General features: G+C 50.5%; 2 protein-coding genes and 1 pseudogene across 5 annotated transcripts in view; 2 read left to right on the top strand and 1 right to left on the bottom strand.

Annotated features, from left to right (window-relative positions):
* MAPK14 (mitogen-activated protein kinase 14) overlaps window positions 1–16,195 on the bottom strand; it is a gene marked incomplete at both ends in the record, with an annotated part of 56,647 nt that extends 40,452 nt beyond the window's left edge. For all 3 annotated transcript variants that reach the window (XM_080710952.1, XM_080710953.1, XM_080710954.1), the window contains one exon: window positions 16,080–16,195. In XM_080710952.1, coding sequence (XP_080567078.1) covers window positions 16,080–16,195 — 116 coding nt within the window. The remainder of the gene's footprint in view (window positions 1–16,079) is intronic.
* LOC308273651 (elongin-C-like) lies at window positions 11,798–12,129 on the top strand (annotated as a pseudogene). Its single transcript has one exon. The product of its transcript is annotated as an elongin-C-like (transcript).
* Window positions 16,196–18,980: 2,785 nt separating the features above from the next.
* SLC26A8 (solute carrier family 26 member 8) overlaps window positions 18,981–21,040 on the top strand; it is a gene marked incomplete at both ends in the record, with an annotated part of 32,401 nt that continues 30,341 nt past the window's right edge. Inside the window, one exon of the mRNA XM_080710419.1 lies at window positions 18,981–19,165. Coding sequence (XP_080566545.1) covers window positions 18,981–19,165 — 185 coding nt within the window. The remainder of the gene's footprint in view (window positions 19,166–21,040) is intronic.

Genomic DNA, 21,040 nt, shown 5'->3' with positions numbered 1-21,040 from the left:
AAATTAAATAAAAATTCAGAATAAGCATGCATGTGTCACTGTGGCTCTGATGGGGATGCTCTGCCACTCTGGAAAAGGTGCCATGAAAAAAAAGGGCAACTTTCTGCAAACACAGGAGCTCAAATTTCAAGTTAGTAGCAGGGCGTGGTGGCGCACATGTGTAATCTCAGCATTTGGGAGGCTGAGACAGGAGCATCACAGTTCAAGGACAGCTTCAGCTACTACTTAGTGAGACCCTGTTTCAAAATAAAGGAAAAAAAAATAGGGCTGATGGTGTCACTCAGAGGTAGAATGTCCCTGGGTTCCATCCTCAGTACCAAAAAACAACAACAACAAAAATAAAAACAAGCTATAGTGCTGCTGGGCATGGCGGCTCACACTTGCAATCCCAGTGCTTGGGAGCTGACACAGGAAGATCGCAGGTTCGTGGCCAGCCTCGGCAACTTATCGAGATCGTTTCAAAATAAACAATAAAATAGGGCTGGGGCATAGCTGAGAGGGAGAACTCGCCTGGGTCCGAAGCACAGCACCGCACACACAGGCTGACATGCTGTCAGCCGTTGCCAGGATCGTCATGTGAAATGGCGTGCTGCTAGAGCAAGCTCGATACCTCGCCCATGACTGCAATTACATATGGACGTTTTTAATGTCTGGAGTTGAACCCAGGGACATTCTACATCCGAGCTACACCCCCAGCCCTGTTGTATTGTTTATTTTGAAACAGGGTCTCACTAAGTTGCACAAGGCCTGGATAAATGGCTACGGCTGGCTTCCAACCTGTGACCTTCCTGTCTCAGGCCTCCCGAGTACCGATCACAGAATGTGCATCGCCGTGCCCAGTTTGTTTTGTTTTACGAGGGATTCGTTTCCAAAGCCTTATAAAATTTGATCACCTCAGGTACATTTTTCTACTTTTGCATGTTTTGAAAATTTCAACAACACATGTTCTCGAAGTTACCATTATATAATTTTAACTCTGTTCAAGCAAATCTGACATATTAAATAGACTAATCATATGTTACATTGTAATTATTTAGTCTTGCCTTGCTCCTACAATTAAAAGGCTTTTATGGTAACTGTTTATAGGCTTCACGTCTACTCTACACATACACCCTATGAACATGATGACATAGGTACACAGCACAGCTGGGTGTGTAGTGCACGCCCCCGACCCCAGTACTTGGGAGGCCAAGACAGGAGGATTTACAGGTTCAAGGCCAACCCCAGCAACTTGGTGAGATCCTGTTTCCAAATAAGTTAGGCTGGGAGTGTAGCTCAGAGGTAGAATGCCCCTGGGTTCTATCCCCAAACCCACACAAAAAAATAAATAAAACAAAATAAGCTGGGCATGGTGGTGCACGCTTATAATCCCAGCATTTGCGAGGCTGAGACAGGAGGATCATAGTTCATGGATGGCCTCAGCTACTTAGTAAGGTCCTTTGCAACTCAGTGAGGCCCTGTTTCAAAATAAAGAATAAGTCAGGTGTGGTGGCGCACGCTTGTCATCCCCTAGTTTCTGTGGGTCAGCAAGACTGTGGCCACAGCGAGAGCCTCCTGTAGACTCGACGGGGGAGACGCGGACTCAGGCTACTGGCGAGAGCCACCTGGCCTCTCCACAGGGCTGCATCAGCGTCCGTCTCCCCAGCGGGCAGCCGGCTCGCCCCAAAGCACTGCTTCTCGGCAGAGGGCTGTCTGTCCCTCGGGGTCTTGTAGCTACACCGAGTCAATTTCAACATACTTTTATATGTTTTGTTTTGCATGTGTGTAGTAATGGGGGCTGAACCCAGGAGCACTCTACCTCTGAGCTATACCCCAGCCCTTTTTACTTTATTACTTGGAACTGGAAACAGGTGTAAGTTCTAGCGGGCCTGACTAAATTGCTGAGGCTGTTCACAAGCCCGCAATCCTCATATCTCAGCCTCCCAAGTACTGGGATTAGACATGTGCCCCTGCGCCTGGCTTTAATATATACTTTTAAATCTTACTCTCAAACTGAAGACTGAATGTATCTCTGAAATAACAGTGAAACAGACATTAAAACATAAAGAAAGCGCTAAGCCTTGATCAACAAAGCTGCTACCAGTCTACGGATAGCCACTGTTTCTACGAGTGGAAATGCCGTTGACCCGCCAATTCCTAGGGAGGACCTCGGACTACAAGCGGCAGAACGCTCTAAACACGGAACGCAAACAACGACTCTGTGGTATAGCAGTCTCCCCAGGTCAGGCTGTGAGGAGAGCTGCAGCTCTGGTTTATCTACTTATCTTCAGAATCGGGCCCAGAACACAGACATAACAGTCAGGAGCAGAGGGCTCTTGACCGGAGGCGGAGAAGCCTGAGGAGCAAGAGCAGAAAGACTCGTAAACACAGGGGCCACGCTTTTACAACATGGCGCGCCCACTACCCCAATCCACTCTGTGATCATGTGCCAGCCGCTCTGAGCTTAAAACACATTTCCAGCTAGGTGTGCAGACATACATCTGTAAGCCCTCAGCCCTGTACTTGGGAGGCTGAGACTGGAGGACTGTAGTTTCAAGACCAGCCTCAGCAATATGGCCAGACTCCCAGCAACCTAGCAAGACCATGTTTCCAAATAAAAAGTAAAAAGTCCTGAGGGGATAGCTCAGAAGTAGAATACCTAAGTTCAATCCATAGTATCAGAAAAAAATAATAATACCAGGCGTGGTGGCGCACGCTTGGAATCCCAGCATTTGGGAGGCTGAGACAGGAGGATCATGGTTCGCAGCCAGCCTCAGCTACTTAGTGAGGCCCCTTGCAACTCAGTGAGACCTGGTTTCAAATAAAGAATTAAAAACAAAAAACAAAAAAAAACAGGGCTGGGGGTGTAGCTCAGAAGTAGAATGCCCCTAGGTTCCATCCCCAGTACTGCAACAGAAAGAAGGAAGGAAAGAAAGAAAGAGAGAAAGAATAAAATAAGCCAGGTGCAGTGGTGCACACTTGTAATCCCAGTACTTGGAAGGCTGAGACAGAAGGATCACAGGTTCCAGGCCAGCTTCAGCAACTTAGCAAGACCTTTAAGCAACTTAAGAAGCCCCTGTTTCAAAATAAAAAAAATAAAAATAAAAAGGGCTAGGTATATTGCTCAGAAGTAGAATGTCCCTGGATTCAATTCCTAGTACAAAAAAAAGAAAAAATAAAAAGAAAGAAACCTTCAGGTTACTGGCTCTTCTCCTAATTAAAACCTTCGTGATCATTGTTACTACCGGTGCCAGTGATGAGACCCCTTCAGATATCAGCTTTGTACATGTGCGAGGCAGAACCATAGAGACATCCAACAGGAATCCATTCTGAGGGAAGGCAGTGCTCTGTCTCCCAAGGGCACAGTCAAGAAATATGTAGAAGCCGGGCACAGAGGCACGCTCCGGTAATCCAGTATTGAGAGGCTAAGAGGATCATGGGTTCCCAGCCAGCCTAGGGAATTTGGTGAGGCCCTCAGCAACTTAATGAGACCCTGTCTGTTTCAATATATAAAAAAAAAAAAAAATTAAAAAGGGCTGGAGGTGTAGCCTGAAGTCTACGTAGAAGGATCCTGGATTCAATCCCAACACCCTCCCTCCAAAAAACGTGTGCAGAAAAATAACGGAGGGGAAGATCACATTTCAGTAGACTTGGCACCTGGAAGGCCAGCCTCACTGTGTCAGGCTGGGAAGCGCAGCACAGTCAGGACCAGGAATTCTAAAGAAACAAGCACAGAAAGAGAAAAGAGAATTCCAGAAGGGTGGAGGAGGGGGAGATGAGATAAGATGGTAGGGAAGCAGAGGAGCCAGCGGCAGAGCACTTGAAGGAGCTGGGCGGACGGCAGGCACTGACCACGGGCAGCGGTGCTCGCCAGCCCTGCCCCTGCTGCGCGGCCCTGCACCAGCACACACTCAGGACAGCCGCGGGCGTGTCCACCTCCAGGCGCACTAGGAGACCAAGAGCGCAGCGGCTTCTTCAGGCACGGCTACCTGACATCTACCACATCACTCAAAACCCACTCTGTTGTCAAATAGTTAAGACTAAGCACTGCTTGGCAGACACCTTCTAAAACCTAAATGAAATAAATTTGGGTTTTGTTTTTTTGCAGTACTGGGGATGGAACCCAGGGACATTCCACCTTCAAGCTATACCCCTGCCCTATTTTTTATTCATTATTTTGAAACAGGGTCTCAATGAGTTGCAAAGGGCCTCACTAAGTAGCTGAGGCTGTCCGCGAACCATGATCCTCCTGTCTCAGCCTCCCGAGTGCTGGGATTACTAGTGTACGCACATGCACGCACTGCTGGAGACTAAACCTCTGGGCTACCCTCAGCCCTTTTATTTGGGAACAGGAGGTGGCTAATTTGCTGATGTCTCAGCCTCCCAAGCACTGGGACTACGGGCATGCACACATTCCTGCCTCTGCCAGCTCTCTGAATTTGCTGATTTTCCTTCTGCTCTAACACCAATTTTATTTAGTATTGAGGGTGCGCATACCAAAGCAGAACATTCAAAGCATGGGGCATTTCGAACGCTAAATTTGGAATCAAGCAAATGAGGTAAGCCAGTCTTTGTAAGTCAGTAACAGAAGCACGATCAACAGAAGATGCCAACTCCTTCCTCACTCCCTCCCCCTCCCTCTCTTTCTTTCTCTCTTTCCTGTAGTGGGATAGGACCCACAGGCATTCTGCCTCCAAGCCCCTTTTTGTTTTGTTGAGGCAGGGCCTTGCTAGGCTGGTGAGAGCCTCGTCACGTTGAGCCTGCAGTTCTCCTGTCTCGGCCTCCCAAGTCCTAGCATTACAACATGCACACCACGCCTGGCTAACATCGGTATCTTAATGCAATTTAACACTATGATCATTGGAGTCATGTTTTATTGTACTGAATGAAGACAGCAACTAAGATATTCACCAGCCTCTGGTTGCCTGGAGAAGGTATAAATAGAAACTTTATTCTAATGTCTCAAGTCGAAGAGACTCAAACTAGCTAAAACCCAAAGCAAAGATTTAGCAGTGGGAGCGAGCACCAGCTACTGGGGACGTGACGGGTACAATGGTCATGTGTGGGGACCAAGTCAGACCGCCGTGGGAGGAGACAGGCGAGCTCAGCACACACCTGCACGCACTGGGTGTGCTCACCTCCAGCGAGCACAAGGAGTGAGGCATGACTGTGGACCTGGGTTTGTAGCTGAGAAGACTGTTACAGCAAGCCCGGTGGCTGTGATAGGGCAAACACCTGTAATCCCAGTCCTTGGGAGGCTGAGACAGGATTGCAGGCTTGAGGCCAGCCCCGGCAACTCAGGGAGACCCTGTTTCAAAATTAAAAAATGAAAAGGGCTAAGGTATAACTCAGCGGCAGCATGCCCCTGGGTTCAATCCCCAGTACAAAAAAAGAGCAGGAGAAGGAAGAGGAGGTGGAGAGGAGGCGGGGAGGACAGCAGACGAGCCGCTGGGAGAACAGGATGAGTTAAGCAAGCACTGGAGGCCCTTTGCCCTCACAGCTCTGCACCTACACAGAGCAGGAGTCGGCCTCTCCTGGGCAGAGGCAGCGCCATCCCTCCCCAGAGCTGAATCATCGGACGAGAAAGCAGCCCGACACAGCCTTCCAGCCCTCACACTCGCATCAGGTTGGACACACAAAGGGACCCATGTGCCAACAAACTTGAGAAGGACAGAAGAGAATGCAGAAAGGTTCAAGACAAGGATGAGACGGAGATTTGAGATGACCGCTTAAGCTAAAAGAATGTAGCAAAGGAAAGCTCGAGGATTCCGAAGCAGTCTGGGCCTTCCGGCTCTCTACGCTCTGTAGGAAAGCTCCGCCGCCGACCTGGCAGTGCTGGTTAGCGACTTCATGGAAACGAAGGGGCAGCTGGTTTGGTTTGGTTTTCTAGGGTTGTGTTGTGTTGTGAGATGTCTACACTCTGTACCTAAGCTTAACAGCACAAGCACTACATATTTCCGGGTGGACTGGCAGGCGCAAACCCGCCTCCATTCCTGTCTCAGGCCCTGGGACGAAACCAACCCAGCCAGTGAGAGGGTTTTGAGGGAATCTGTAACCACATCATTCAAAGTGAGTGACAGGCGCCGGCATACTCAGGGTCTAACGTTAGTCAAACAGCAGACCCAGACAAAACCAACATTTGTCCTTCTACCTTTCTGTATGCCACATCAGAAATCTGTGTTTGTAGGGACTTCCTTTCTGCAACCAGACAACAGGGCAGTGAAAGGGGAATGGTTTTGGCGACAGCGGAGGGGAGCTGATCTGAACGCAGGCAGGGAGACAAAAAGTAACACGGGCTCTCACAGGGTCACCTGTCTGTGGAATCTGTCCACCTATGAGATCTAATCGAGTTAACAGAGAAGTCCTTGGGGCCCCACGGCCAACAGTCTGACTTCTTCTGAAATCACTGTCGCAGGGCTAAATAAGATAAAATAAGGGAAAAATAAGGGAAAAAGCTACTTTTAAAAGACAACCCAAGCCGGGCGTGGTGGGCACGCTTGTAATCCCCGCACTTGGGAGGTGGAGACAGGAGGATCTCGCAGGTTCAAAGCCAGCCTCAGCTACTTGGTGAGGCTCTCGGTAACTTAGTGAGACCCTGTTTCCAAATTAAAAAAAAAAAAAAATAGGTCTGGGAGTATAGCCCAGAGGTAGAAAGCCTCTGGGTTCTATCCCCAGTACCCCCCCCACACACACACACTACCCAATAGTAAGAAAAACCTAGAAACCAACGCGGTTAGAAAACACTCAATGTGCCAGGAGGCTGAGCCTCTTCTGGTTGAACTCTGCAGCTAATCTCTTTGCTCCCTTCCTTTTGGCAACAAAACCCTGAAAAAGTGGAGTAAGTCTGTATTATTTAGAGAACTGGAACAGAACACACTGGGCTTCTATTTCTAGGGCCCAGCAAAAACCCTGTCTCAGGCACCATGGGGCTGCTGCAATGAGCCGGGTGGGCGCGGAGGCGGCCGTGCAGACCCCCCCCCCCCCCCCCCGTGTCTCTCTCATTCTGTCCTATTCAAACAGCACCTTTGTAAGGAACAGGGGAAAAACAAAAACAAAACCAGGAACCTGGAGCAGAGCGCTCTCTTAGGCAGATTAGATCATCTCCCTTCCCGGCCTCCCCTCTTACTTAGACCGACTGTCAGAGCCCTGACAGACCAGCACCGCCACTCCTCCACGGCCAGCACCGCCCCACTCCTCCGCGGGCCCTGACTCACCCACTTCCAGCCTTGGCATCTGCAAGCCCCTTGGCCTGGAGTGCTCCTCCCTCCCTCCCAGGGTCCGACCAGTGCGCTCACCGCCTTACATCTTCATTTGATCACCTGCCTAAAAAGCGCAGCACACAGCCGGGCACGGCTATCATCCAGGACCTGGCAGGCTGAGGCAGAGGACAAGTCAGAGGCCACTCTGGGCAGCTGAGCAAGACCTCAGGGCTGAGAGTGTAGCTCAGGGATGCAGGCTCCTGCGTCGGGGGGAACAGCCGCCACCCAGCGGCGCTCCTCGGCAAGCTTCATTCTCCCCATCTGACCCGGGGTCAATTTTATTCACGTACTGTCTATTTCCTTGTCATCCTAATAGAGCTTCTTGTTGTTGTACTGGGCATTTGACGTCCAAGCTACACCCCCAGCCCTGTTTTATTCTTTATTTTGAAACAGGGTCTTGCTAAGTTGCTGAGGCTGGCCGCAATCCTGCGATCCTCCTGTCTCAGCCTTGAACAGCCCGGTCCCATTCCTTCCCTTTCCCTCCACAATCCTGTACCGGGTAACACTCCAAAGTTCAGAAAATGGCACTGAAATCTCCCCATCTTCCCCAGACCCAAACTTACGGGCTGCCATTTCACTCACCTGAACCTCTTCCCTCCCACAGAACCTAGGACTCCTGCAAAGTGCGGAACTCACAGGCCCTTCTCTAAAGCCTCAAAAGGCGGGAGCCTGGGCTAATCCTTAACACATATACATAATTTGTGCAAGCACAGTAAAAGACAAACTATTTTTATTTTTAGTACTGGGGATTGAACCTAGGGGTATTCTACCTCTGAGCTACACCCCAGCCCTGTTTTTTATTGTTTTTTATTGCTGACAATAGAGCTCTCTAAGTTACTGAGGAGGCCTTGAACCTGTGATCCTCCTGTCTCAGCTTTCCCAAATACTGGGATTACAGGTGTGCAACACCATGCCTAGCTAAGACAAACTACTATTAATATTGACAGCTTTTTAAACAAAAACCATTTCAAGCTTGCAGGGATTTTTGGTTTATTCTGTAAAAGGATGTTCATGACTTTCAAGTCCATGACAACCATGAAAGGCATCTCCAGGTTCCAAGACAGGGGACAATCAATCTACCTATTTATTGGTGCTGGGGATTGAACCCAGGAACCCTCTGTCTCTGAGCTACACCCCCACCGTGTGCGTGCGTGTGTGTGCGTGCGTGCGTGGTACTAGGGATGGAACCCAGGGGCATTCTACCTCCGAGCTCCATTCCCGGCCATATTTTTTACTCTTTATTTTGAAACAGGGTCTCACTGAGTTGCAAAGGCCTAAGTAGCTGAGGCTGGCTGAGAACCCAGATCCTTCTGTCTCAGCCTCCCAAGTACTGGGATGACAAAAGCGTGCGCCACCACTCCCAGCTCTCCCCCACCCTATTTTTACTTTTTGTTTTGAAACAAGGTCTCACTAAATTGTTAAGGCTGTCCTTGAGCCTCCAGTCTCAGCCTCCCAGGTACTAGGATGTGCCAACACACCCGGCTGGGAACTCACTTTAGAATGAGGTTTTCTGAGAACTACACTAAGTAATTAGATTTCTTGGATAGGAAAAAAACAGCTTTCTACCAAATTTCACAGAAAAAGAACAAAAATTTGATGTATTTTTAAAGGTCTGCATAGGATTGGTTATTTCTTTTTATAGTTTATACTTATATAATGCAAACATGGTTAGACAGTTCCAACTCTACATGAATGCACCCTGAAGAATTTCAAACCAATAATGCTCATAAATTCAGGAACTGACTATATACACTGTCTGTCTATCTTTTTTTTTTTTTGTACTTGGGTTGAACACAGGGGCAGTCTACCTCTGAGCTATATTCCAGCTCTGTTTTATTTTAATTTTGAAAGTGGATCTCACTAGCTTGATGAAAATCTAAATTGTTGGGGCTTTTCTTGAACCTGTGATCCTCCTGTCTCAGCCTCCCAAATACTAGAATTACAGGTATGTGTCATCAGGCTCAGTTTACACTGTCTAATTCTTGCAAAATAATAATAATAATAATAATAATAATAATAATAATAATAATAATAATAATCTGAGCCAGGTGTGGTGGCGCAGCTTGTAACCCCAGCATTCGGGAGGCTGAGACCGGAGGATTGCTGCTTGCAGACAGCCTCAGCTCCTTAGTGAGGCCCTCCGCAACTCAGTGAGACCCTGTTTCAAAATAAAGAATAAAAAATAGGGCAGAGGGTGTAGCTCGGAGGTCGAATGTCCCTGGGTTCCATCCCCAGTGCCTCAAAATCAGCAGCAGCAGCAGCATCTGGGCAATGAGTTCATTTCAGGTTTATCTGGGCAATGAGTTCATTTCAGGTTTATCAATTCTGAGGAAGAGACATACTGTGTGTGTGTGTGTGTGTGTGTGTGTGTGTGTGTGTGTGTGTGTGTGTGAGAGAGAGAGAGAGAGAGAGAGAGAGAGAGAGAGAGACAGACAGACAGACAGACAGACAGACAGACAGACACACAGACACTACTGAGGATTGAACCCAGGGCATTCTACACCTCTGAGTTACACCCCCAGCCCCATTTTGCTTTTTCTTTTCCAACAGTCTTGCTAAGTTGCTGAAGCTGTCCTCGAACCCGTGAGCCTCCTGTCTCCGCTTCCCAAGGACTGGGATTGCAGGCGTGCACCACCGCGCACAACTGAGATATGACTTTAATGGGGTAAGTCACTCCCCCTGAAATGGGCACAGAAACTGGTGGACTGTCTTGCTGAAGTCACAGCTCCACTGCAAGTGACTCAGCACCCTTCACAGCACAAAAGGAGGCAAACTGCACAGGAGGAGGCCCACAGCTTGAGCAGCCCACACCGACAGACACCCTGAGTTGCACAAGCCCTGCCCCAAACCCCAGGCAGCAGGACAGAATTCATGGCAAATATCTGTATTATTGATACAAAAAGACTTTTAAAAGGGTTCAGTCCAGCCAGGGGTGGTGGTGCACACAAGCAAGTAGTGAAACTCTCCTCTAACCTAGTGGGACCCTGTCTTCAAATTAGAAATAGAATTGGGCCGGGTGTGCTGTCACACACTTGTAATGCCAGTATTTGGGAGTCTGAGACCGGAGGACCGCGGTTCGCAGCCAGCCTCAGCTCCTTAGTGAGACCCTCCACAACTTAGTGAGACCCTTATTTCAAAATAAAGAATAAAAATAAGTTAGGGAATGTAGCTCAGAGTAGAATGCCCATGGGTTCCATCTCCAGTGCTGGAAAAAAAAAAAAAAAAATCAGGCTAGGGGAGTAGCATGGAGGTGGAATACCCCAAGGTTCAATCCCCAGCACCAAAAACTTACAAAATAAAATATTGACTTTAACATCAAAAATACAAAAATAGGCCGGGCGTGGTGGCGCACACTTGTAATCCCCACGCTTGGGAGGCGGAGACAGGAGGATCACGCTGGTTCGGAGCCAGCCTTGCTGGCTTAGGAGACCCTGTTTCCACATAAAAAAATATATAAAATAGGTCTGGGAGTGTAGCCCGGGGGTAGAAGGGCTTCCAGGAACCTCAGTACCACCAAAAATATATATATATATATATACAAAAATACAAAAATAGAAACAGCATGGCATGGTGGCTCACGCTTATAAACCCACTACTTGGGAGGCTGAGACAGGAGGATCGCAGTTTGTGGACAGCCTTAGTGAGGCCCTTTGCAATTCAGTGAGACTCTGTTTGAAAATAAAGAATAAAAAATAGGGCTGGGGGTGTATCTTGGAGGTAGAATGTCCCTGGGTTCCATCCCCAGTACTACAAAAAATAAATAAATAAAAATAAAACAAGCCGGGCGGGGTGGCACATGCTCCTAATCCCAGCACTCGGGAGGCTGAGACCGGAGGATCATGGTTCACAGGCACCTCAGCTCCTTAGTGAGGCCCTGTGCAACTCAGTGAGACCCTGTTTCCAAATAAAGAATAAAATACAGGGCAGGGGGTGTAGCTTGGAGGTCGAATGCCCTGGGTTCCACCCCCAGACCCGCAAAAAATAAATAAATAAATAAACAAAGAAATAAAATATGACCATACAGCCCGCTGGCCTGAACTCTTTAAAGTCTTTCTGTATCAATAATACAAATATTTGCCATTCATTATGTCTGAAGGTTTCTTATTGATTGTCACTAGTGCCACGAAGCCAAATGCTTTGCTTCTGATTACAAAGAAAAGTAGATGGAAGGAAACCAGCAGGGAAGGGAAGGGAAGAGCCGGCGCCACACTGCGCCCCAGCTTTACCAGGAAACAACCGAAGTTCCTGTGGAACCAAAGTGGAATTCATTCATTCCTTTCTTCCTTCCTTTCTTCCTTCCTTCCTTCCTTCCTTCCTTTCTTTCTTTCTTTCTTTCTTTCTTTCTTTCTTTCTTTCGTGGTCCTGGGGATGGAACCCGGGGGCCTTCTACCTCCAGGCTACACTCCCAGACCTATTTTATAATTTATTTGGAAACAGGGTCTCTTAAGCCAGCGCGGCTGGCTTCGAACCTGCGCGATCCTCCTGTCTCCACCTCCCGAGCGCAGGGATGACCAGCGCGCGTCATCACCCGGCCCAAAGTAGAGTTTCATAAGCGCACGATGCATGGAGAGAAGAACACCTCTGGTGCTGTGAAGGCCCTTGTGCCTGATGTCAAACTCATGTCTTCAGATGGGGATGGACTTGCTGTAAAGAGAACACTTACATCAGGAAAAGAGCCGTGTTGAGTGGCCCAGGGAAGTCTGCTGAAAACAAAACCAATGAAGGAAATTCTAGAGCAACCCTTCACCTGTGCTGTCAAAAGTATGCATGTATTTTACCTACACGGTTCACTCCACTAACAGCTCTACAGAGATTCCTGAATCCTGAACTCCCAATTGCACCTGAAACTGCACTGAAGCTTCTGATGGCTGCAAACTTCTTACATTGTTAAATAAATCATAATTTTTTTTGCACGGGTCTGGGGAAAATCATAATTTAATAAACCAGCAAGGTCCAGTGACCAGCACTGGGGTAAAGACACACCCTTCCCACCCCCAAGTGTCAAGGAAGCCCTCTCTGCACACCTGATGAGGCTGGGTCTTTATCTGTTCCCAGACCATTAAAAATCTGTACATAGCCGGGCGTGGCGGGCACGCTTGTCATCCCAGCACTCGGGAGGCTGAGACCTGAGGATCGTGGTCTGTGGCCAGCCTCAGCTACTTAGTGAGGCCCTCCGCAACTTAGTGAGATCCTGTTCCAAAATAAAGAATAAAAAATAGGGCAGGGGGTGTAGCTCAGAGGTCAAATGCCCCTGGGTTCCATCCCCAGACCTGCAAAAAAAAAAAAAAAATCTTTACATTAAAGATGGTGGGTAAGCCAATCACCACGGTGCATGCCTGTAACCCAGTACTCGGGAGGCTGAACAAGGAGCATCTCAGATTCAAGGCCAGTCTTAGCAACTCAGTGAGTCCTCTACAACCTGGTGAGGCCCTGATTTCTTGTGGGGCTTTGTTTTTGTTTTTTTTTTTTGCAGTACTAGGGATTGAACCCACGGGCATTCTATCTTCAAACCACACCCCCAGCCCTATTTTTAATTCTTTATTTCAAAACAGGGTCTCACTAAGTTGCACAGGGTCTGAGTAGCTGAGGCTGGCTATGAACCTGTGATCCTACTGTCTCAACATTGCAAATACTGTGTTGTCCAGCACTCCATCCCAAGAACCCAGCCCTATAGCTGGCACTCCACAATACTGCTGGCCAGGAGTGGTGGTGCACACCTGTAATCACAGTACTTGGGAGGCTGAGATAGGAGGATCAAAGGTTCAAAGCCAGCCTCAGCAATGTAATGAGACCCTGTTTCAAAATAAAAAATAAAATAGGGCTGAGAGTGTGGCCCAGAGGTAGAAGGCCCCTGGATCCAATCCCCAGTACATGTGTGTGTGTACACGCACACACACACACACGGCTGAGTCAGGTCTAAGAGTGATCCTCAGTGATCACCCATTTTAGTCACCAGGCCCATCTTCTCTACTCAACCGCCAGGACTGGAAAGGCCACCCCAGAGGAAGGCGCTTCAGTTCCTTAAACTCACCACAAAGATTCGCACTTAGGACCCAAAGCCACAAAATCAACGCCTTGCAACAGTGGGTCAGAAGCAGTTTTGCATCACTCCCCTCGGAGCCAGGCGCACGTTCCTCAAAACTGCCCGGCTCCCTTTAGTCCCCTTTTCCTTTCAAGAGAAACGCACCGTGTCAAAGCCATCAAGTGCCCGCTCCGGTCTGACCCCTGAATGGCCGTCACAAGCGGCTACTTGTTTCTCTGTACTATCTACCTACTTAGTACAATCTGAGTACAAAAACAGGCTTAGAATTAAAAACCATTTTTAAAGCTATACATCAGCATGTACCACACTATAGAGAGAAAACTTGGGAAACGGATAACTACTTCAATGATGTTGCATTCCTTTAAATAAGATTCGGAGGTTCTTTTTCAGAATAAACCTCAGGTCCAGATCCACGAGTCTCACACACACACACACCCCCTCTGTCATTAGTTCCACGTCTTCTGTGACCTAAAGCACTGTCATCAACTGGATTTTGCAACCCTTTTCATCAGGCTTGGATCCAAATTCCCCAAATTATTTGGGTTCAAATTCACTTTGCTGTTCCCTGACATGAAAGCTGCTCTCAAAGGATAAAGAGTGGAGAAAAGTAACACAGACTCGAGATTCAAAGAGAAGCTCCAGGCAGGGAGGCACACGCCTGTCATCCCAGTACCTGGGAGGCTGAGACAGGAAGATCACAGGTTCACAGCCAGCCTCAGCAAACTGCAGGGCCCTCCATAACTTAGTGAGACCCTGTTTATAAATAAAGCATAAAATAGGGCTAAGGGTATAGCTCTGTGGTAGAATGCCCTGGGTTCCATCCCCAGAACAGAGAGACAGGAGAGAGAGAGAGAGAGAGAGAGAGAGAGAGAGAGAGAGAGAGAGAGAGAGAGAGAGGAGAGGGGGGGGAGACAGGAGAGAGAGAGAGAGAGAGAGAGAGAGAGAGAGAGAGAGAGAGAGGAGAGAGGAGAGAGAGAACAACAAATACATAGAGTAAATATAAAATGCTGCAGAACAGGAGACAGATTTCAAGGCCAGTGACATCTGCAACATAGTTCAAGCAGCTTAAACTTGAAAACGCAATATGATCTGTTGCTGGACACAATTGCACAATCCCAATTACCCAGAAGATTCTACCAAACAGGAAATTCTTGATGTGACTTTAAGAAAGACAGGAATCATATTTAAAGAGCAACTCATCAAGAACCCTGGGTTCCATGAAAATTACTCCAAAAACAAACAACACAAAAGCATTTCACAGACTTCTTTTTAAAATAATGCGTGCACAGGAATTACTAAGACACAGAACAGGAGCCGGCGTGGTGGCACGCTTGTCATCCCCGCGCTTGGGAGGCTGAGGCAGGAGGATCGCACAGGTGCGAACCAGCCTCGGCTACTGAGTGAGACCCTGTTTCCAAATAAAATATTAAAAAAAAAAAAAAAATAGGTCAGCCGGGCGTGGTGGGCACGCTTGTCATCCCAGCATTCGGGAGGTTGAGACCAGAGGATCGCAGTTCGCGGACAGCCTCAGCTACTTAGTGAGGCCCTCTGCAACTCAGTGAGACCTGGTTTCAAAATAAAGAATAAAAAATTGGGCAGGGGGTGTAGCTCGGAGGTCAAATGCCTCTGGGTTCCATCCCAGACCCGCAAAAAAAAAAAAAAAAAAAAAAGGTCTGGGAGTATAGCCCGGAGGTAGAATGCCTCTGGGTTCCACCCCTAGTACCACCAAAAAAAAAAAAAAAGACACAGAACAACCTAACAATTAAAATGATATTTAATTTCAGATTAGGAGATCTTACATTACAGTAAACCTAAAATACAATGTCTATAACTTGTATATACAATGTCTATAACTTGGAAATTAGAGAGAACTTGGTAAAATACTTGAGGTCTGAAAATTTCACAAGCCTGGCGTGTGGCCCACACCTGCCATCCTAGCACTTGGGAGGCTGAAGACAGGAGAATCTCAAGTTTGAGGCCAGCCCCGGCAACTTAGCAAGACCCTGTTTCAAAAATAAAAAAATAAAAAGGGCAGGTGGTGTAAGCTGGGAGGTAAAATGCCCCTGGTCTCAATCCCCAGTACAAAAAAAAAAAAAAAAACAAAAACACCCTACACTCACGGTGTGAATTAAATTCTTTTGCTCTAAGTTCCAGTCCTTATGAAAACCACCACGTAGTTCAGGCCATAAATGTACATTAAGTTCCCTGCACACTGTCTAAGGGGCTCTAAAAACACAGCACTCCCAGGAATTATCTCAATTTTAAAATATTTACAATAGCTCCCAGCACTGTTAACAGCTTTCTGACCTGAGGGGCGTCCCGCAGATCTGAGCCTCTGTCGTCCGACCAGGCTCAGGCGGCGGGGGTCGGGCTCAGGGTCTGGGGGCTCGCCCGCCCTCGGGGGGTCGGGCTGGGGTCTGGGGGGTCGGGCTGGGGTCGGGGGTCCGCCCGCCCTCGGGGGGTCGGGCTGGGGTCTGGGGCTCGCCCGCCCTCGGGGGGTCGGGCTGGGGTCTGGGGCCCGCCCGCCCTTGGGGGGTCGGGCTGGGGTCGGGGGGTCGGGACGGGGGTTCGCTCGCCCGCCCTCGGGGGGTCGGGCTGGGGTCTGGGGGCTCGGGCTAGGGTCTGGGGGGGTCGGGCTGGGGTCTGGGGGGGTCGGGCTGGGGTCTGGGGGGGTCGGGCTGGGGTCGGGGGCCCGCCCGCCCTCGGGGGCTCGGGCTGGGGTCGGGGGTCGGGCTGGGGTCGGGGGTCGGGCTGGGGTCGGGGGCCCGCCCGCCCCCGGGCCCCGGCCGCGCACTCACCACACCGAGCCGTAGGCGCCCGAGCCCACCGGGGACAGGTTCTGGTAGCGCTCGGGCACCTCCCAGACGGTCTTGTTGAGCTCCTGCCGGTAGAACGCGGGCCGCTCCTGAGACATCTTCGGGCGCGGCGGGCCCTGCGCCCGCTCCGGCTCCCGCTCCGGCTCCCGCTCCGGCGCCCGCGCCCGCGCCCCGCGCTCCCCCAGGCCGCCGGCCGCCCGCGGGCTCCGTGGCCAGCGAGCCCAGCCCGCGCAGGAGGCGCCGCCAGCTCTCGCGAGAGCCGCCGGCTCGCCGCGCCGAGATCTCGCCGGGCCGGGGCGGCCAATGGGAGGCCGCGAGCGGGCCAGGTCTCGCGAGAGGAGGCGCGGGCCGCGGGCGCCGCCCGGTGGCGGGGCCGAGACCGCGCGCCCGCCGAACGCCGAGCCCGGGCGTCCCACCCGAGCCGGCCGCCCTGATGTCGGGGCCGCCGCGGCCCGCCATCGAGTGCTGGTGTGCGTGGAGCCGGGGTCGCCGGCCACGGGCGTGCCGCCCAGCCCAGCGTGCCCGGCGGTTCTCCGACACAGGGAGGAATGGCCTAGGACTTTCTAAAAGCAGGTTCCCGGGGTCCTCTGACAAAGCCGAGCTGGATAAGTCCGAGCCAGACTCCATCAGCCGCGGTGCTCGGGAGGCTGAGACAGCAGAACTCCGCGGCCGCCCGGCAGCGACCTAGCGATAGCCGCCTCAAAGCAAAGCAAAAAGGGCGCGGATGGCCGCAGGCAGAGCCCCGAGGGCCCCTCCCGGACCCCTCCTCCTACCCCAGCCGGCCAGTGCTGGGTGGCGAGCGGCGCCACCACGCCCGGCGCACTGAGGAGCACTTTTTAAGACCATTATTCCGAAAGATGTCCAATTGGCCCCCGGCCCTAGGAGCCGTGCAGCGAAGATGATGCGGACGGCTTGATGCCGGACTCGGGCCGGCGGCGCCGAACGGAGGCAGGGCCGTGACCTTTCTCAGGCCTCAGCTCCAGCGGCGGCCAGAGCCGCCCCGCCAGGTGAGGGTGGGCGGGAGGGGCGGGGTCGCCAGGCCCACACCCAGGGCCAGGCCTCTCTCTGCCGTCGGTTCCCACAGTCCACGTGGGCCCTGTGGTGGTCTCAGCCATTGCCAGAAGTCCGGAGGTTCAAGTCAGAGAAGGAGCCTGGCACGAGCACGGCCCCAGGAACGCTCTCTCCGCCCCAGCGTCCAAGCCCTCCTCCCTGGCCGCACTCGGCCCGCGCCCGCCCGCCCCGAATCGCCGGGGGATTCGGTGGCAACGGCCAGGGAACCGCCCGACAGGCCGGACGGACCGGTGGGACTTCGGCGGCCGGTCTCCCGCCCCCTCCCCCGGCGGACCAGGTGAGCCCCTGCCCGGAGCCCCCCGGGAGCCGCGGCTGGGGGAGTGCGCCAGGGCGCCTGCCCGGCCACCTGCAGGCCCGGAATGGCCTGGCTGGCGGAGGCAGTAATTCACGCTGGAGGTTTATCCTTCCAGGATTGTCTCTTCTTAGAAACAAGCGTTCGTCTGTCTGTGTGGTCTCAAGCCCGGAACTAGCTTCAGGCCTGGCGATCACGCCGGTAATCCCGGCGCTCGGGAGCCTGAGACCGCAGGGTCGCCGGTTCTTGGCCAGCCTCGGCCACTTAATGAGGCCCTCCGCAACTTGGTGAGACCCTGTTTCAAAATAAAGAATAAAAAAAGTCTAGGGTGTATCTCGGAGATGGAATGCCCCTGGTTCCATACCCCCCAAATAAAATAAAAAATAAAAAGAAATGGCAATTTTGCTCCCAAGTATACAGCTAGTTAGAAAGGCAGCCAGGTTCGAATCTCAGTCTCCAATGGCTCCCGCGCTGCCTTTCCCGCAACTCCAGGTGCCACCGGCTGCAGACCTGCGGATCTCGCGAGAGGCGTGTGCCCGCCGGCGGCGGCGGCTTCGCGGGCTGCGGGGACCCAGCCTTGAACCAAGTCCCGGCCCCTGGGTTCACCTCTCCTGGGGGCGAATCGGCAAGTGTTGAACCAGGCCCCGGCAAGCATTCTGTTTTAGACAGAGGAGTTGGAACACACTGGGATCAGACTCTAGCACTTCCAGCAAAAATTGGTTACCAGAGCGACACAGTTGAACAGAACAGGAAGCCAGGCGCCCTGGCCAGGCACAGGCTTTAGTCTGGAGCCTAGTTATTACCAAACAACCGAGGCCTTTGCGCTTCCGAGCTGAGCGGTGTCTTCTCCATTTGGGAGAATGAGGATTACATTCTCCTGCTCTCGTGCGGGGGAGCTTTGAGAATAAAACTGAAGAACATTGAGAGCGTTCTGTAAAACTGCTATGCAAGGGGAAAACATTATTACGTGGAAAGTATTTCCTTAAAAATGTGCTAAACACCTAGGTTATTTATTTATTTATTTATTTAACGGCACTGCAGATGGAACCCAGGGGCATTCTACCTCCAAGCTACACCCCCCTCGGCCTTGTTTTTTATTCTTTTTTTTTTTTTTTTCTTTTGTACTGGGGATGGAACCCAGGGGCATTCTACCTTTCAGCTACACCCCCAGCCCTATCTTTTTATTCTTTATTTTGAAACAGGGTCTCACTAAGTTGCAAGGGGCCTCCCTAAGTAGCTGAGGCTGGCCATGAACCACGATCCTCCTGTCTCAGCCTCCCAAATGCTGAAATTACAAGGGTGCGCCTTGTATTCTTTATTTTGGCTTGATTCTTTATTTTGAAACACGGTCACACTGAGTTACAGAGGCCCTCGCTAAGTAACTGAGGCTGCCCGCGAACCTGCAATCCTCCTGTCTCAGCCTCCCGAGTCCTGGGATTAGAAACGTGCACCACCATTCCCAGCTTCAGATTTTTTTTTTTTTTGATGTTTTAATTTGATCTCTTTCCACTCATTCAGAAATGATGCAGATATCGAGGAGTGCTCCGAGTTTCGGCTCCAAACACAGGCAGAGTTCCTTCACATATGACGTCAAGCGAGAGGTGTACAATGAGGAGAATTTCCACCGGGAACACAGGAGGAGGGGCCTGTCCTCTGGGAAGGTGGACATCGACATCACCACCTTCAGACACCACATCCAGTGCCGGTGCGTGCGTCCCCAGGCTGGGCAGGAGTCCTCCTCCCTCCGTCGCCAGCTTCTCTCTTCCTTCTGTGACTCTGTCGTCAGAAACCCCACAGCTGATCGTGTAACCTTCCACAGTTGTATTTTTGCGCTTTGTCTTTCTTGATTGTAGACTTCTTGGTATTGCTTAGGCTGTTTTCTTTTTCTTTTTTCTTTTTTTGTGGTATTGTGGATGCAACCCAGAGGCATTCTACCTCTGAGCTGCACCCCCAGCCCAACTTTTTTTTAATTCTTTATTTTGAAACAGGGTCTCTCTAAGTTGTAAAGGGCGTCACTAAGTAGCTGAGGCTGTCCACGAACCACGATCCTCCTGTCTCAGCCTCCCGAATGCTAGGATTAAAAGCATGCTTGTAATTGTTTTTTTATTGTGGAAAAATATAACATGAATGTGGCTACTTTGATATTTTTAAGTAAACACTTGGGGAGTACTACTGACATTCAGTATGTTTTACAACCTCCACCACTATTTATCTGCAGAACTTTCCTATCACCTCAAAGAGAAACTCTGCACTCATTAAGCAGTAGTCTCCTCTTTCTCTCCTCCCCAGCCCCTGGCAACCTCTCTCCTACCTTCCATTTCTATAGCAACGCCTCTTCTCACTCTCTGATCTCAGTAGACTCATGCAGAGTGTGTGTGTGTGTGTGTCTGTGTGTGTGTGTGTGTGTGTGTGTGTGTGTGTGACTGAGGATGGAGCCTCGGGATTTCTACCTGTAAGCTACATCCCCCTATTTTATTTTTTATTTTGAAACTGGCTCTCACTAAGTTACTGAGGTTGGCCTTGAACTATCTCAGCCTCCCCAGAACTGGGATTCCAAGCGTGCTCCACCATGCCTGGCTACTTCATTTCCTTTTATGGCTGAATCATAAACATTGTGTTTTTATATATTGTGTTTATCTGTTTATTTCTTTCCTTTTTTGTGTGTGGTACTGAGGATGGAACCCAGGGGCGTTCTACCTCCAAGCTATACCCCCAGCCCTATTTTTTATTCTTTCCTTTGAAACAGTGTCTCACTGAGTTGCAAAGGGCCTCACTTAGTAGCTGAGGCTGTCTACGAACAGCGATCCTCCTGTCTCAGCCTCCCTAATGCTGGGATTACACGCGTGTGTCACCATGCCCATCTTTTATTTTTTTATTTTGAAACAGGGTCACACTAAGTTCCAAAGTGCCTCACTAAGTAGCTGAGGTAGTCCACAAACCAGGATCCTCCTGTCTCAGCTTCCTGAATGCTGGGATTACTAGTGTGTGTCACTCTGCCCTGCTTATCTGTTGATTTCCTAATGGGCACCTGGGTTGTTTCCCTCGTTTGGCCATTGTGAATGACGCTGCTAAGAACATTGGCATAGAAAATCTGTTTGAGGCTGGGTGTGGTGGCGCATGCCTATAATACTAGTACTTGGGAGGCTGAGAGAGGAGGATTGTAGTTTCATGGCCAGCCTCAGCTGCTTAGTGAGACCCTGTTTCAAAATAAAAAATAGAGCCGGGGGTGGTGGCGCACACTTGTAATCCCCGCGCTTGGGAGGCGGAGACAGGAGGATCAGCAGGTTCGAAGCCAGCCGCACTGGCTTAAAAGACCCTGTTTCCAAATATAAAAAAGTATAATATAGGTCTGGGAGTGTAGCCCAGAGGTAGAAGGGCTTCCAGGAACCCCAGTACCACCAAAAAAATAAAAATAAAATAAAAATAAATAAAAATAAAACATAGGGCCAGGGAATAGCTCAGAGATCGAATGCCCCTGGGCTCAGTCATCCCCAGTACCACACACAAAACGCGTTTGTAAAGTACCTAAGAGAGAGGAAGCCCTCGATGGGTGAGCTCTGGTTTTGTAGTCAGTGGGGTC

This window comes from Muscardinus avellanarius (assembly GCF_963383645.1).
Source record: "Muscardinus avellanarius genome assembly, chromosome: 14".
NCBI lineage: Eukaryota > Metazoa > Chordata > Mammalia > Rodentia > Gliridae > Muscardinus > Muscardinus avellanarius.
The sequence above is the reverse complement of the archived record's forward strand: the minus strand, read 5'-3'. Positions and strand labels throughout refer to the sequence as shown.